General features: G+C 41.3%; 1 protein-coding gene across 5 annotated transcripts in view; it reads left to right on the top strand.

Annotated features, from left to right (window-relative positions):
- Window positions 1-17,414, top strand: part of KLF7 (KLF transcription factor 7) — a 90,828-nt gene that overhangs the window by 18,076 nt on the left and 55,338 nt on the right. The window contains exon 1 of one of the 5 annotated variants that reach the window (XM_047720960.1): window positions 13,465-13,558. The exons of the other annotated variants lie outside the window; for them this stretch is intronic. Coding sequence (XP_047576916.1) covers window positions 13,508-13,558 — 51 coding nt within the window. The 5' untranslated portion in view covers window positions 13,465-13,507. Of the gene's footprint in view, window positions 1-13,464; window positions 13,559-17,414 lie in introns of those variants that run through there. 5 annotated transcript variants of the gene reach the window in all.

The following is a 17,414-nucleotide window of genomic DNA, read 5'->3' as shown; positions in this document are numbered from 1 at the left end:
GTGGGGCGGTGGAGGGAGATATGAGTGGGGGTAGAGTGGCAAGCTAGAAGGAATCCAGGACCCCCCACCCCAGCCTCTTTGCAACTGGAGTCTCTTGGCTGTTAAAATGAAAAGCCAATTATCTTCTGCAAAGGAGGAAAAAAGAGAATAAAAATGTCTATTATACATGCTGATATGCTTACCATTTCAAATAAAAGAATATACATAAGTACTTGTTGACAGTTTGGGGGAGAAGGAGGGAGAGGGTGCTGGGGGGTGAGGAAAGGGACTTTAAAAAAAAAAGATTTTATTTATTTATTTGACAGAGAGAGACATAGTGAGAGGGGAACACAAGCAGGGAGAGTGGGAGAGGGAGAGGCAGGGTTCCTGCAGAGCAGGGAGCCTGATGCGGTATTGATCCCAGGACTCTGGGATCATGACCTGAGCCAAAGGCAGATGCTTAATGACTGAGCCACCCAGGTACCCCCATTTTTACTTTTTATATCCTTTCTGTTCCATTGAAATGTCTTTGCTTTTGCATATGTTCATTACTTTCTTTCTTTTTTTTTTTTTTTAAGAGCAGTCCAGGTGATGGAATAATGGGCCACTTATGTTTTTCTTGTTATATGGTTTTTTTTTTTTAAGTCTTATATGTTACTTTAAAAACTACCAAGCTTCTTGGAAAGATCGATAATTTGGAATGTTAAAAATTATCTCTAATTATAACACAATTGGTGTTCTTTCATGCGACCAGTAAATGAAGTCTGCTTCTCTCCTCCCTAACCTATTGGAGAAAATGGATACAAGAACCATAGAGAGATAGAGGTTAAATATCAGGTTTATCATTGATAAAATTGGATTGAGACCCAGTTGGGAAGGGCCATTTCGTTCTGGCTTCCCAGTATTTACCCTGTCCCCAGGTACCCTGCTAGCTTAGGGGCGAACCCATCCAGGAAAGTGTGTGGTCCACCAAACAGCAGTTCATCAGGATTCCCCAGGCCTACCTGTTCCCAAAGTGCTTCCCACATGGCATCTGATAGAATCAAGCCCTCCAGGAAGGGGTCAGGTTGAACAGAGATGAGTGAGCACTGCACTGTTTTTCCTTTCTCTCTCCTCCTTCTTCTCCTCCTCCTTCTTCTCTTCTCTTCTTTCCTTTTCCTTTTCCTTTATCCCTACTTTCCCCTTTCCTTACCTTACTTTACCTTTCCTTTCAATCACCAATTACTTTCTTTCCCGAGCAGGAGTGAATAAAGGAAGTAAAAGGAAATTTAGAAGCTTTGCTTCCAGGATATTCTGGAAAGTAGTTATTTCTGGGGGAGGGAGCCCTCAGGGAAACAAACAAAGTACAAGGGAAAGGCTTCCCTTACCCAAAATGAAGTCTGACAAGAGGGAGCAGCATGCCTCTAGAGGAGGGGAGGAAGGAGCCCCACAAAGCAAGGGGAAGGGCTCAGGGTGCAGGAAAGAAGACAGGAGGTCTCAGAGATGGTTTTACGTTGGTTTGTCTGACTCAGGGGAAAGGATCAAGGGTTCCCTATCCTTGGCCCTTGTACTTAAGAAGCCCCTGCCAGAGAGAGACTGGGAGTAGTGAGGGAAGGGGAGTGACCCAAAGTATATTTGGTCCTAGTGGGTTTTGAATTCTACCAATCTCACCTGTAAGTGAAAATGGGAAGAAATTGAGGACTATAGAGCAGAAGTCTTTTTTTTTTTTTTTTTTTAATAGAGCAGAAGTCTTAATGGAAGAGTGGTATAGGTGGAGAGAATAGAACAGAAGAATCCCATTTCTCTAAAATGCTCTGGCTATGGGGACTACTTTGTCCTTGACCTGTCCATCTGTCCACCTGCCTTTTTTGGCTATTTCACATCAGAACAGAACTCAGCCCTAGTCCCTGAAGTCAGCTGGCCCTGCTGATCAGAGTATGTTATCCATTAACAAGGGATGAACATATTAGGATAATCATACTGGGACATAGTAAACCTTTGAGATTATTGGGAAGGAAGTAGAGTGCTTAATTTTGTAGATGCGCTTCATTTTTCTTCTGTGATTTTTTTTGGGGGGGTTCCCTTTCATTAGGAGTTTCTCAGTGGTGTCTTGTTTATGAATAGTTGTTAGTTGCTCCTCTTATGACAGGGAGTGAAATCAAGGACAACCCATGATGCTATCTTGATGGCATCACTCTCCTGGTTCTCTTTAATTCATACATTCAATTCCTCCCTCTCTTTCTCCTTCCCTTCCTTTTTTCTGAGGGCTCTCTATGTGCTAAGCACTGAACTAGGTGCTGAGGATACAGTAGTGACCCAGGTAGACATTGTCCCCGCTCTTGTGGAGTTTAGAGTCTAGCAGTGGGCCCGGAAGATAAATACACCCAGAAGTATATATCATGACGGGATATAAGGAAAAGAACAGGATGCCAAGAGAGAATATTTCTTTAGTGACTTTCTCAGTCGCATCAGAAATAGTCAAGGAATTTTCCTGTTCATCTCACAGCTCTTTTATATACTTCCCCCAAATGTTCTCAAAATGTTTTCCTGGAAGTTTACAGTTACCACTCAAAAGGAATCTAAAATGGAACAGCCATTTGGGGTTGACAAAACTTAGAACCTTTAGATACTTTTATTTCATTTACTACAAGTCTCTTGGGTTTATAACTTCCCTGCTATGTTTGTGGCTGGAGTTTTAGTCTTGCAAAGTAAAGAATTCCTTACATTCCATATTCTAGAGATATTGTTGGCATTGAGTAAGTGTATTACTGGTTAAAGGTTTTGTTTGTAACCTTCTTTTTTAATACATTTATGTTATTCCTTACACAGACAAGAAAATGAGGGAAGTAAAGGAAAGGAAGAGTTAAGAGTCTTTCCATGTTACATAGCAAATAGCAGCAGGCAAGAGATTTGACTATGCGTGTCAGTGGAGGACTTTATGATATCTTCCTGCACATCCTTTGTAACAAAGTCTGTATACATAAACTCAAGAGGAGGCTTATGGTCAGCAGTTGGTGCCAGGTTTTTTTTTTTTTTTTTAATATAGATATTATGAGCATTTCTTTCCTCAGGTTCTTCCCCAGGAGTGATTGGCAAGTTGTCATTGTCCCTGTTGAGTGATGTGAATATTATCAATAAATGTATCAGGCTGTATTTGTCTGATTTTGCCTTGGTATGTGGTTAAAGGGAAAAAACTTTCTGACAAGTGTGATACTTCTTTAGCAGCCAGTGGATTGAATTGATGTAGGTATGATTTGCAACAGGGGATGCTTAACCTACTATCTAGATGAAGAAGCTGAAGGCAATAATGACTTTACAAAGATAAGACATTTGCTTGGTCTGTATGATTGGAGGAAGGACTTTGGAATGAAGCTATATCTGCAAATTTAGTTTACCTTTAATGTCTGCCAATTTTGCAGCCTGGCAATGCTAGTTACTATCACTGTTGAGGAATGGTGGCAGGATAAAGGAGAGACTAACGTGTATGTCGTATTAAGGGAAAGATGAAATGAACCCCTCCCTGGTCATTGGGTGTGCACCGGGTTTGTTGGTGACACTGACTCAGTGGTGGAAGCAGTGGAATTGGGGCATTTGACCTATGAGTGGGCAGTGGTCTCCCAGCTGAGTGGGAGTCCTCAGCAAATTAGTGGTGACACAAGTATAGAGCTGGTGGTTTCATTTCCATTCAGGTATAACAATAGCTCTGTATTTTCTTTTGGTGGAAACACTTAACATGTTTATTTTGGTACTTGTAGGTAACCCAGGAAAACTGAGTGGAAAATTAGCAACAATGGGATGCTTTAAAATTCACGACTGCAGATGAAAGACTATCACATCTGAATGATGTATTTACAATTTTGTCTTTGGTTAGTTCCCTGGCATTACCTTGTAGAGGTCGGTACCATACAGAAACTCTTTGCCATGCAGACCTTGCTTGTCCAGCTGTACTTTCTTTCACTCTAACTCCTCGACCAAGGGCAACATTGTTATGGGAGGCTGTCAACACCAGATTCATCTGTTGAGCTAACATGGCAGCTGCCTCCCCAGAGTTAAGACTTTAATGAAGCATCCTTTTCCTTGAAGCCAGCCCTTTTCTCCCTGTCTTCTCTCTCTACCCAGGCAGAGAATGAAGCCTTCCTTCTCTTATGATATTGCAAAGTTAATAATGCTGCTCTATTGATTTTGTGAGCCTCTCAGTCACTGGGGGATGTGTGGGGGATGGGCCCAGCACTCACAGAGCGCTTCCTCCAACTCTTTATCCAGCCCTGGAGCTTTTGTTTTGAATCTGGAAGCTTCCAACCAGGGCTGGATTTCCAAAGGTCAAATGTGCCTGCACATTTTGTACTTAATGAGTTAGCTCTGCCCTGAAGCCCTCACGGAGCTCGCCAGTGTTCAACCTGAGAGGTAGGAGAAGTAGCTTCAGAACCAGATCCAGTTGCTGACACTCCACCCTTGAGAAGTGCCTCAAGGAGCCACAGAGGGTTACTGGCCAGGAGAATGTGGTCATAAATGCATGTCTACAGGAATGGGTGAGGTTTCCTCTTTGCTTAGAAAGCCAGAAAAACATCAACAGAGAGAGACTACAAAGGAGAAAAACATATCCAGGCACTGAACCTTTGGTCCCCTCACCACCAAAACATTTGATGGTTTTTAATGAGGGAATTTTATGTCTTTAAAAAAAAAAAGGTGGGGGGAGATATGTTTTTAAATTATCCCCTTTCTTCCTTTGTTCTTCCTCATTTTTCACATTTTCTTGTCCTCTTCTGTTGGTTTAAACCTGGTGTGCACAGATCAAGTGATCTCGGAGGAACTGATGTTTCTTTTATTTGATGATGAGAATTTCTTAACTTGTTGTGGATCGTTTTGCCTTGGCTACCAGGATACTCGGGGCTGAATTAAATCTGTGCTTGATTCAGTAGCTTTTTTTTAAAAGCTAAGATTTGGGGGGGGGTAATATTTATTTCTGTCTTCTTTTGTTCTCATTTTAAGGAGTGTTATATGTGTGCTTTAAATTAGGAGTATAAATCTGAAAAGGAAAGTGCCTTAGATGATTGTTTAAATCATTTAGGTTCAGGAATATTACTTGGCAACATAATATGACCACTGGGCTTCACTGCTGTCTTTTGAGCTCTTAATCTTTCCCTGAACTACCGAGCAGCTAGAGAAACAGCCACTGCTGTTCGTAAGTATAAAGGTGAAGCCAGAGCCAACAGGGGTGACAAGAGAGAGGGAAGGCCCTGAGGCCAGAGCATTATCAGCTAGAAATATTTGGCATTTTCTAGGCATCTGGAGATGCATTTCTTGCTGCCCTATCACATGTACCCCATGCATCAGAACCCCTAGACTGCTCATCCTTTTCCAAATACACAGGGGTGCTTTCCTGTGTCTGCACTATTGCTCATGTCATATGTGCTTTCTAGAATGCCATTGCTCCCTTTCTCCACTTGACAAAAGCTCACTCATTTTGCAAGGTCTAGCTCAAGTGTGATTTCTTCGTATAGCCTTCACTGACCTCTCCAGGAGAGTGAATTGTTCCTTCCTTATATTGCCATAACACTTTGTTTACTCTACTTATTAGACACTCATATACCTTGTTATCTTTAATTGTTTGCATTTCTATCCCTCTTTCCCTACTATACCATGGGCCCTTTGCCAGCAGATATTGAACTCTAGGATTCCCTGAAGTGTCTAGCAAAGCATCTGATATAAAGTGGCAAGCTCAGTAAATAACTGTTAGATTTATTTAAAAGAAATAGAAGATACACTACCTCCCCCCTGAAAGGCCAGCAAAGTTCTAGTGGATGTAACCTGCTTATTCTAGAAGAGTTCTTTCTCCTCGGTCATTATCCTGTTGGGCAATCTACCAGTCTGATCAAGTCACTCCAGAGAAGAGCACGCAGTGAGAGGTAATAATGGCTCTCAATTAAGATTTTAAAACAATCATTTAAGAAGTATTTATTAAGCAGCTGATTATGCCAAACGCTGTGTGTTAACCCAAGGGAAGTTTAAAAGTTGGTGCCAGACCTTCAGGCTCTTAGAGATTTGTCATAGTTCTTACTGTCTCCTGCATGACATTTCATGGTGCCGCCTCTGCAGATTTCCATTCTTGTGACAGGATTCTTGTTAAGAGCAGAGATTTAGGCTGAGTGGTGCCAGGCAAGAGTGGCTGAGTAGAAGACTGCTGAAAGCTGGGTTTCTCCTTAAATAAGGGATTGGATGGAAAACTGTGGGGAATGTTCACCATAGTTCCCACCTGTCCCTACAGTCATATTCCTTGACTATTTTACTAAGGGGTGTGATCCTCTGGGTCCCTGTAGGTATTTGAGTTTGTGAATCTTGACCTAGATTTAACAGAAAGGGCATTGTTAACTTCTGTAGGAAAGCATCTGTAGAACCAGCACTTGTCTACCTCAGCACCTCAAGGACAACCATGTGGACTTGTATCATGGGACCTTATCTAAGAGATGGGGCAGAAACTGCAGTCCAGAGTCTGAAATTGAGATAGTTGGAGACATGGCACCCCTACAGACAGAGGGATCAGAGTAGTATATCCCATCTTCCTCATGCCTTGTTTCCCTTAGCCAAGCAAGATTTGATCATGAGAAGCCAAAGACTAAAGAGGAGCTGACTTGAGGAAGGCCAAAGGTAATTACAGAGGATGAGCTGGTTAAAGTCTTCCCAACTTTGGTCTATACTCTCTCCCTGACAGTGCACTGCCTTTGACCTTCTGTATTTATTTTAAAAAATCCCAAAGTTGAAGGAATCAATCAGATTGATTAGGTATGGGATCCCAATATAATACTAAATTAACCTGATATTTTTAACAAAGATGGTTTTCTACCAGCACACATTTCTGAATCACAGTAATGTTCTTCACCCACTGACCATCTTCTTTTCTAGTTTGTTACTACCAGATGATTGTAAACAAAAGCACTTTAAAATTAATGTTCAGGTTTCATGTAGGGAACAGGGCCAAATGTCAGTTTTGCCCTTGAGCTGATATGTCCGAAGTTTGATGGATTCCCTTGGTTAGAGATGTGTAACCTGATAAGAGCTATTGGCATCCAGGATTTTTACATAGGAATGAGATGCTTGCTGTTCATCTATTTTCCACTGCTGCTATTTTTTCCCCTCTTCTTCTTGCTGCTTCTGTTCCTTTCATGTCCTTTTTAAAGCTGTGTTTTCTGTTTGACTCTTGAACAAAAAAGAAGAGTGATTGATAATGATGGTGTTAAAAATGGTCCAAGAACCACTATACCGAAGGACACTGGGTGGGACAAATATTGAATCTGGTTTACTTAAATTTGTATTTTTATATTTATTACAATTAGGACTTTTTTATTAAATGTTGGTTAGCAGGCTTGAATTCCCCTTTAAAAAATGTATGACTTCTAGTTTTTATTTATTTGACATTATCGAATAAACAAATAAAATTAGGTCTTCAGTAAACAATTATGATAAGTTCTTTCAATTCTATCTCAAAAAAAAAATGATACTGGTTTCATTGCTTTCTTTCTCATCAATGACACTTGATATGGACGGGTTGGAATGATTGAAATCCTATTTACTTGTAACAATCCAAGCAAGATATAGAGCCATCAGAGAAACCTCGGGAATCTCTTAATAAAGGGTGGTGTCAAAACCAAGGCTCTTGTTCCACTCTTACTGGGAGAAGTTACACAGAGATATGTAGTTGAGAAACTCGTGATAAAGTGTTGTGTCTCCAGTTTGGGGAGATCTGAACAAGGATCCTATTCCTTCAGGGTTACTGAGGGATGATGGTTCATTGAATTTCTAGAATGTTTTGAGGTCCTGGTAGAGGGTTTAGAGTTGGACCAGAAAAAGCCAGAAAGTCACCAAGAAATTTCTGGTTCTGTTTCTGGCCTTATTGATAGTATGGCTACAGAACTGTGGAAAACCCAGTTTTCTTTACTAGGTTAGGCTCCCCATAAATAGGATGGGGATTTTAGTCTGTGCTGCCTGGGTGGTCTCACCCAGGGGACTCACTTGGGGACTCCAGCGTTACATGATCAATGTTGATAAGCATTTTCAGAAGTTATATAGGAATTCTCTGTAAAAAAAGTAGATGTCATTTCATGTGGATTGGATTGGAAAAGTCCCTGTTTCATCTGGCTGCTGCAGTTATGACTCTGTTCCTGATTCTGTCAGCCTGTTTTCTAGAGAAAATGGAAGGTTTCTACAGATCTCTGATTCAGTGGATTGTGGGTTGAGAGCTCAGATTGTGCTTTTAAGAACTGCATAGATAAAGCACCCCTACCTTATCAAAAGTGATCCTTTCATTCACATAGTTGTTTGTACATCCTGATAGTGTGGATGTCATTTTTATTTTCTTTTTCCAAAAAGCACATTCAAGAACTCGAGTTATTGAAGATCCAGCCAAATATGACCAAATTTCAGGTAAAGAAGCAACATCAAAGTATCTTCTTAATTAAGGCAGTGTCTCTGCTGGGGCCCACATTCCAGGATTCTCAGTAGAGAAAACATGTTTTCTTTATAGGGGAGTTTTATTAGCAGCAATGTTCCGGTATGTGGTTCAGGTTAATTAATGATGTAGTCACACTGGTGTCTTGCCATGAATTTTATTCCAGTAAGTAGGGTACTAGGAAATTGTATTGGCATAGCCTGTCATGCCAAAAAGGAATCCTTAATTTGGACCATCTCAGTGTTTAGAATACATCTTGGTGAGTTCTGTCAACAAGGTAGTTTAAGAATTCTTAATGTGGGTACTGCTTTGACTGAGAATTCATTTACCATCAAGTCCATTGGTTTCAGTGAATATATCCTGTTCTAAAATATTTTGTTGGTTGAGATGATTGAGATCTCAAAGACACAGAACAGACCACCCACAAGCTCTGGGTAGAGTTGACCCTCATTGTGTAAGGAGATTTGTACCAAGAACCACCTTTTCCCCCATGAGAGTTTTTGTTAATTTTGAATCACGGTGGTGTTTTAAAACTTAATTTATGTTGTGCATATGTAGGAACCTTCCTTAGAGGTTGAAACAACAAAGCAACTGGATTGGAAATTAGATTTTCCCCCTTATGCTGCTAATGTAGTTCTTGTTCCTTTGGGATTTCCCCTTTGCATGGGCTGATGATTTCTTTGAAACTGTATGGAAATTGGTTCAGACAGGAACAATGGGGAGAGGGGATGGCAGTGATGATTCAAATTAGTGTCTCTTCTTCAGTGAGGATCTGATGTGCCTGAAAGTGCGTGTCACCCGGTATCAGCTGAGCCACCTGAGGTTAAGCAAGGGGCCCGAGCTACTGGAATCCAAATGTCAGGGCCCCAGCACTTGATTCTTCCCTGTCAAGTTGGGTTGAATTGTTAATTTGAAACCTGCAACATTGTTATGTGGCTCCAAAATGGGCCAAGCACAGTTATACTTTTCTTATCATGATGGAAAACATTCTCTTCATTTCCCCCCATCTTTGGGGGATGTGAAAGATCCAGCCAGCATGTGAAAGATTCCTATTGCCTAACATAATGAACAAGAAAAGGAACAGCTTTGTGGCTCTGGGAACAATGATAGGTTTAGAGAAAGGCATTCGGAAATACATGAAAAAGAATCTACATTTCATTGTCAGTGACACACGTGTGCATGCACACACACAAACCCTGTACAGCTATATTCAACATTCTTACCCTTAGTTCTTGCCTAGTTCAAACGCCATACCCTCTTAATTGGATTTTGGCTCACTTCCAGGTTCAGTGTTTGAGGGCTCCATATCTGTGAAATAATGATCCTGAAATAAATAGCACCTCTCAGTAGAGATATCTTTTTATGTAAAATTCTTAAAGGGAATGGAAAGGAATGAAATCCTTCTGTGTTTAGGAATTTGTGGCAAAGTCACCAGAATGTGCCCAAACGGGAATTTCTGGGGACCTCACCTATGTAAGTGGTGTATGACACTATTTAAGGTGACAGAAAACACAAGTTCTTGATGACTGCTAGATTTGAATGAACCTCTTCTTTTAAGGACTGCTGGTAATAAGGATGCCAATGTTGGGGACCAAACTGATGTGACCGCTAATGTGCTTTGGAGACCAATGGCCAGAGTTGCCTTTTTTAGGGAGGCCTTTTCAGGTGATAGAAATGGGAATACATGATATAAAGTGGATTGAACCTCGACATTTAATCTATTCCCTCAAGGCACCAGTTAATAAGCACCTGGTGCAGAGGCCAGGTGAGGGGTGGGTTTTGTTCATCCGAGCGAGAGTGACACTTGGAGCATATGATGCAACATGGACTGCTGGGAAGAAATGTCCTTTTGGCATCTGTTGAAATGGGCAGATTTAAGGACCCAAGATTGATCTCTTTGTCTTGAGAAGAGGCTCCATTTTACTCTCTTTTGATGAATGCACATCAGGGAGTGACATCTCAGTGCTGAACGTTGAGCTGAGGAGGAGAAATAATGATAAGCCTTCGTCCTAATAAAGTAGACATTGTAGGACAGATTTAAGGTAGACCAACTAGTCTTCCTTGGAATTCCAAGATCAACTAATGGCTTGGCTGGTTCACTTGTTCATTCATTTGGCTAGTAGTATGTTTTGGGTATCTTTTCCAGGTATTATACTAGATTCCTTGACACATGAGACTAACTCTCTACTCTCTTGGAATCTCCATCCCAGTAGAGAAAGGTAGAGAATAAACATGCAAATAAATAATTTGATTCTTTCCAGGGCTTCGTAAAAAGCAAATAAAACAAGGTAGTGTGATGGAGAGCAAATAGGGTGTTTGGACTACTTTAGGCCGATCAAAGAAGGATGCTGAATAGGTGGCAATTAAGCCCAAACATAATAGATTTAAAAGGAAGCAGGTATGCAATGACCTGTGAAACAGTGGCACTGTGGCTCTGAGAAAGGTATGAGCCTGGTCTGTTTGTGTGAGTGAGAGAGGGGTCAGAGATGAGGAGAACAAGGCCAGATCCTATAGGAGCTAATGGGCTAAGGCAAGGAGTATGTGTGATGCCAGGCTACGGAAGGGTTGTCAGCAAGTAGTTTGAGCTAGAAGTGGTCTATGAGAGTATGGTTCACTCATTTTGCAGAGAAGAAAGTGAACGCCCTGTTCAGGTTCAGTAGTTAGTGGGGAGGCTAGAGACGGTGTGGGGAAAGTGGAAATCAAGCCTGATTCCTAGGTCAGGTTCTTTTCATCAATAAAGAATGAGAGTTGTTGGGACGCCTGGGTGGCTCAGTTGGTTAAGCAGCTGCCTTCGGCTCAGGTCATGATTCCAGCATCCTGGGATCGAGTCCCACATCGGGCTCCTTGCTCAGCAGGAGCCTGCTTCTCCCTCTGCCTCTGCCTGCCATTCTGTCTGCCTGTGCTTGCTCTCTCTCCCTCTCTCTCTGACAAATAAATAAAAAAAAAAAATCTAAAAAAAAAAAAAAAAAGAATGAGAGTTGAAAATTGCATCTTATCTATTTGTCTTTATCGCTTCTCTTCCTGGTGGTTTCTGGAGGTCAGATGAGGAAAAAAGGACATAGCGGAAGAGAGGGAGATACTCTCTTAGGTGAGGAAATGGTTTTTACTTCCTACCCAGGTACATATTCCCAGGGTTGCCCTATAGCATTTTAAGAACTTAAATGTGCCTCTAAGTTGAGAATACTGGATGTATCCCAGACAGTAAACATTTAAAGATTTCTTTACTCAAATGAAAACACCAAGGAGACAAGTAAATATCACCTATCGTTGGATCTTAAAATACTGATGTGTCCTACAAGAAATGTTGGTAATAAATGCATACACTTTGTTTCTGATGTCCTTTATTCTAAGAAGGAAGAATTTTTGGCTTTCATTATACTCTTGTACTCCTGCCTGCCCAGGATTGTGATCACTGTTGACTTTTGACCGGCTTGTTTAGGAGTTTTCCATTGATTGATTGATTCATTCATTCATTCATTTGATAAATCCTTGAGACAGGCCATGATTCAGTACTATTCCAGGTGTCTGAGGAACCTCCATTCCAGTGAAGTTTATGTTTAGATGCTGGTGAGGCTGATATCCTTGGGGAACCAGAGAATTAGTTCCGCTGTGTCCTGACCAAGGACCACCTTCTTCTAGAGTCTCCAACCTCCTTCCTTTCACCTCCCGACTGGGCAGCAGAGCCTGTGTTCATTCCTTTGAGCCTGTTCTAAACGAGCCATTCTCACATTTGGTCTCTACCTTCCATTGTTATTTCACAGCAACATAGAACTCCGGACTAGTAAGTTCCTTAGAAATCCAGCCCATTTGCCTGGGAGAAGAGAAAACTGAACCCTCAGTGGGATATGTCACCCAGCCAGAGTCCCCTATTATATACAATGGGTTTATTTTACTTTGATAATTATTTGGTATTTTTTTTATCTTCCCTTTCTGTGTCATTGTTACATTTGATTATATTTACTGTCTTCTTGGAAGTGCAGTGAAATAACACTAGCTAGGTAACAGCCACAGCAGACATAGTATGGGTTTTAGGTGCTATTATAAGCACTTGACATGTATCAAATGATTGGACTCTCTCACACTCTTATATGGCAGGTGAGGAAGCTGAGGCACAGAGGGGTTAAGTAACTTGCCCAACAGCATTGCAAGCTGGTAAATAGTGTCACCTAATTTTGGACCCAGGCAGTCTGGCTCCAGGGCCAATACTCCTAACCCCTTGTCTTCTATCCCTTCATGCACACAGGGCACTCTATTTCCTTACCTGGAATGAGCAGCACAATGGAACATACACAGTCGCCTTAAATATTTTGGCAAGTTGATTCTAAGTACCTCAAATTAAGTAAATGTACAACCATCCATAGCAGGAAAAGCAGTTTAGGGCTTGGTTTCATTGTATTTTGGGCTGCCATTTTACACAGTCTGAGTAGAGCAAATACCCCTCCTAGTGAGTGCTCCCACATCAGCTTTACCTTTCCACAGTGGGAGTTTCTGAAAACTCTCTTGGATTTGAAAATATCCTCTGTGGTCACCAGCCACTGAATTGCAAATCCCCAAGGGATTTGAACCTGTTGGTTTTAGGAAATTCACACTTGGAGAGTGTGTGTGTATGTGTGTGAGAGAGTGAGAGAGAGTGTGTGAGGGAGTACATGCACAACACACATGTATCTGTATATTGTACATGTTTGCAACTGTGCTTTGGGGTAAAAGAAGCAGTCATGTATGTATTTTTATGGGGGGTTAAGGGAAAAGTATATTTAATTAATCCAACTGAGAAGGATATAGCAATGTTCCAGAAGGGAGTCAATGAAATGAGTTTTGCTTTAAAAAAAAACTTCCCAGTAGCCTGAGTCAGCCTGTGCGAGTGATTTGGGAGAGGCAGGGGAGATGATGTAATGGGTTCGGCATGTTCCCATCTTGGCCACTCAGTGCAAAGGGGCCCCTGGAGTTTGGGGAGGGTGTGTGCATGTGTGTGCAAAGTTAACGGGAGCAGGCGGGGGTTGAGTAAGAGTGGCTTGTAAAACAGGATTAATAACCCCTTGTCAGACCTTTCCCTGTTACTGTGTTTTTCAGTAATTTTGGTTTGAATGAAGGCTCTCTAGCCAATTAATGTTTATTTGTTTCCTTTGGCAAGACCCGTTGGGGGAAGGGATGAGACTGGTGAGTTTAAATTTTTTGTTTTGTTTTTGCATTTTGGAAGAAGAGACAAGTAATGTGAGTTTGGGTTTTCAATGAAGGCTCTCGTACCCCCACCCCCACCCCACCCCCTTAAGAGGCAGGAGGCAAGACATGACCAGCTGGTGCCTTGAACTGACACAGGTGCAGAGGCTGTGGGGGGTGGGGAGCCAAGAATAATTACAGGTTTCTGAAGCATCAGGCCCTGCCTGACAAAGCGCTCATCGAGAAAACTGCTCTTGATGGAAAATTAATGGTGGAGCTGAAAAACTGTCAGGGCCATTGTTGTTCTTGGGAAGCCATCACTTCTCAGAGGGGAGGCCTTCTCCCAAGGCCTTGGGCTTTTCAGGAGTTGTGGGGATAGCGTGCCTCCCTTCCTGAGCAAGGACTGCTTGGCACTCTCACGTGTGATGATGGGTTTTCCTTTAGGCGTGCCTCTTCTGTATTTGTTTCTTTCTCAGACCTCATTGGAAGCCCGCATCTAGGGCTTTGTTCCAGTGTGGGATGATTTTTTTCATTGACTCTTAAGTCGTGAATTTCATTTCCTCCGTGAAAGCATAATGACCAAAGCACGGGCATCTCTTGAAACTAATTTTCAAGCTACAATGTAACGAATGGGGTTTTCTCCAGTGTGTGTCAAACCAAGTAGAGGGTTGGTATGATAGCAGACCCAAGCATCTCATGTGATCCCGCTGTACAGGAGCACTCCCAAGTTTGAATTTAGTTCTAGTCCAGCGGCCTGGTAATAGTGAGGGACCCTTCTGAAGGGCTGATGAAGAGTAGGCCCAGCAGTTGTGGGTAGAGGCTAACATGACAGACTTGGAATCGGTATGCTGTAACAGGTAGCATCTGGGGAAAAAAGCCTGAACCGAGGTAAGAAGCCATCTCAGGGCATGGGCCATCCTGTTCCTGATGGACACTTAATTTTGAGGATCACAGGTTTTCTGCAGGAGGAAGTGCTTCTTCACGTTGTTGGAGGTGTGGGGCCCCCAGTGCCTTCCTTCAAGGAGCTTGAGACCTGGGACCCAGCTCTGCAGAGGTTCCGTGATTGTAGAATGCACCTTAACATTTAATTTAGATTGGGGTTGGTTTGGGGATTTCTTTTATGCGCGGTAAGTAAGGAACCCTTGGAAGATGAAAGGGGTATTTGAGGCCACTTATTTCAAAGACAGCACCCACTCCCAGGCCTTTCATCTTCTCTCCTTCCTCCCCTTGCCTCCCCAAAGAAAAATATACAAACAAATATTTTCTTTGAATGTTAAAAATAGTTCAGAGAGGAGAGATGCTGAAGAGGTTTTGGGAGAAATTTCCCAACTTTCATGTTTGTTTAGAATTCAATTAATTTTCACAGCATTGTCTCTCAGAATTTACAAAGGACGAGAGGGAAATATTTAATTTGGTTTCATCTCCAGCAACCAGTTGATGTGAAAAACAGAGGGAAGGAATACGATCTGACGTGGGTTACAGTCCTGGGGTTATTTTTGTGGAGTTGGGCAGTGTTGGCGGTGATGCGTAATGCTGTTGCACCTCTGGGGTGTGCTATTGATGTGGGCTTGGGGTAATTTTTTTTTTTTTTTTTTTAGCCTAAGAGCTGAAACACGCAAGAAGAGATTCTTACTTACCCTATATAATTACTTACCTGTATTTTCTAGACAAAATCATTCTGTCCTATCCTTCCACCCTAATATTTCTTGGCAATGAAAGTCAAGAAAAAGTAAATATTTGTTTAAAAGGACTCATTTTTTGACACTTACACAGTTTATTCTTGTCACTGGCTCTACAGAGACTCTGCCATGAGTTAGTATTATATTCTCCTCCTCAAACTCACTTTGAAATGTTGAAACTCAGGAAGATGGGCAATAAAGTTCAGCTACTTGGTGTCTGCGGTTCTCCCATGGGCTTAACTGAACTTATTAATCATAACCTTGGTGCTTCTTAGCTCTTCTCTCACTCCTGAGAAAAATGGCACCAGAACTCTCTGACCATGCTGTCTGCTTCCTTTCCCATCTTTCAACTCTGACCTAATTTTAAAAGACTAGAAATGTATCAGAGCCATTGCATCATATTGTCCTTAAAGGGGGAAAAAAAAATCACAGAATTCCCATGATTACCAGTCTTTGCAATCCTACAGAGTTGGTTTCAGGAGTCAGAGGAATAACGATTTTGTTAAAAAGTGTGCAGTATACAGATATCTAATAAGGAGTTGGAAAAAAAATTGGCGTATTTTAGAAGATCACGTAAAAGGAAGCTCAGATTTCCCTGCTATCCAGTAGCTTGTTTTGTGTCACTTTGTATTTCCATTCTGGGATGTGTGCGAAGATTTCAAAGTACAAAAAAGTAATTAAGCTTTGGGCCAATCCCAGGAGAAAAGTAAGGGATTCATCTCCCTGTTTCTGTACTTCATGCTCTCTCGGGATGATGGCACCATGGTTAATAGCACGTGACAAAACCACACATAATAAATGTCAGGAAGGGGCTCCCATGGGCAGCCAAGTGCAGTCACCTGCTTGTGCAATTACCTGGGTGAGCATTCTTTCTGGGAACTAGAGTTCACCCCTTCCTTGCTAGAAGCATCATCATCACCATCATCGCTATCATCTTTGTCGTCATCATCATCATTATTAGGTCCAGGTCTGATCTCAAAAGGACATGACTTTGCAAGTTTCTATTGTGTTAAACTATATTTCCTCTTATTTTTGTATTTATATTCTTTCCCCAATTTGCTTTATATCTTTGCCATTTTAAGTCTTAGATATTTTAGGTAAATAATATAGGTAGAATGATAGGAATTAAAAGTAGCTGGCTAAAAGGACCACAGGTGACTAATTGAGTATAAACATAGGAAGTAGTAGGTGGCTTTTTATTTCATTGACTCTATATTATTCCAGAAAAAAATCATTCACAAAATGCAATTTCTTTTTTCTTTATTGATTCATCAACTTGAGTATTCATGGATCCAAAGATGCCAAGTAATTAATCATCATGACACAGTAATGAGTGATGGCAAAAATATTGGACAAATGACTTTATCTTATGTTCAGATTAAAAGACAGAAATGAAAACAAGAACTTTTTATGTTCTAAACACTTGGTTTATAAAGGGATGACATTGAGGAGATTGGACTACAGTGTGCCCATGTGGACGTGGATGTAGATATGGTGGTGGTTGTGCATGTGTGGACCAGAGCCTATGGTTGGTGAAGTTTCGTGGGTAGCCAGCAGCCTCCTCAGCTGGGTGAGGAAAACCATAGAAATGGAAGAAGGTTTTCAGAATTCATGCCTGGGATCACCGAGTCATGATGCAGAGGGTCAAGGGGCATGAAAAGGTGGACACAAAACTGATCGTTTGACAGGTACATGCCAAGAGAAGGGGGCATTGCTTCAATGCCCAGGCCAGTTGGGAACGAAACCAGACTTGAATTTTCTTTTATTTGGCTGGAGTTCAACCTGAAGATTTTCTTTGTGAAAACTGGACTACATTATCTACTCCCCCTAAATTCTAGTAAAATAATCTTGTGAATTTTGTGAGGTGGTTATGGATGGGGATTGTTGCTCATTCTTTCAGAAAGTTCTAACTCTTACAACTTTACACCACTTTAAACACTGAAGTGTCTTTGCCATCTGAGATAGCAGAGGTAGAAGTTTTGTTCTAAAAGATTATTTTTATTGTTTGAGTACCCATGTGCGTAAGGAATATGATCATTGTTTTTAAGAAGATTGTAATTTTTAAAAACTTGTTAAATTTTTTTTCTTCTTATTGAGAAATAATTGGTATATATCACTGTGTAAGTTTAGGGCATATACCGTGATGGTTTGACTTACATATATTGTGAAACGATTAC

The sequence above is a fragment of the Lutra lutra genome, chromosome 3, assembly GCF_902655055.1.
Source record: "Lutra lutra chromosome 3, mLutLut1.2, whole genome shotgun sequence".
Taxonomy (NCBI): Eukaryota; Metazoa; Chordata; class Mammalia; order Carnivora; family Mustelidae; genus Lutra; species Lutra lutra.
This window is presented reverse-complemented; position numbering and strand designations above follow the sequence as displayed.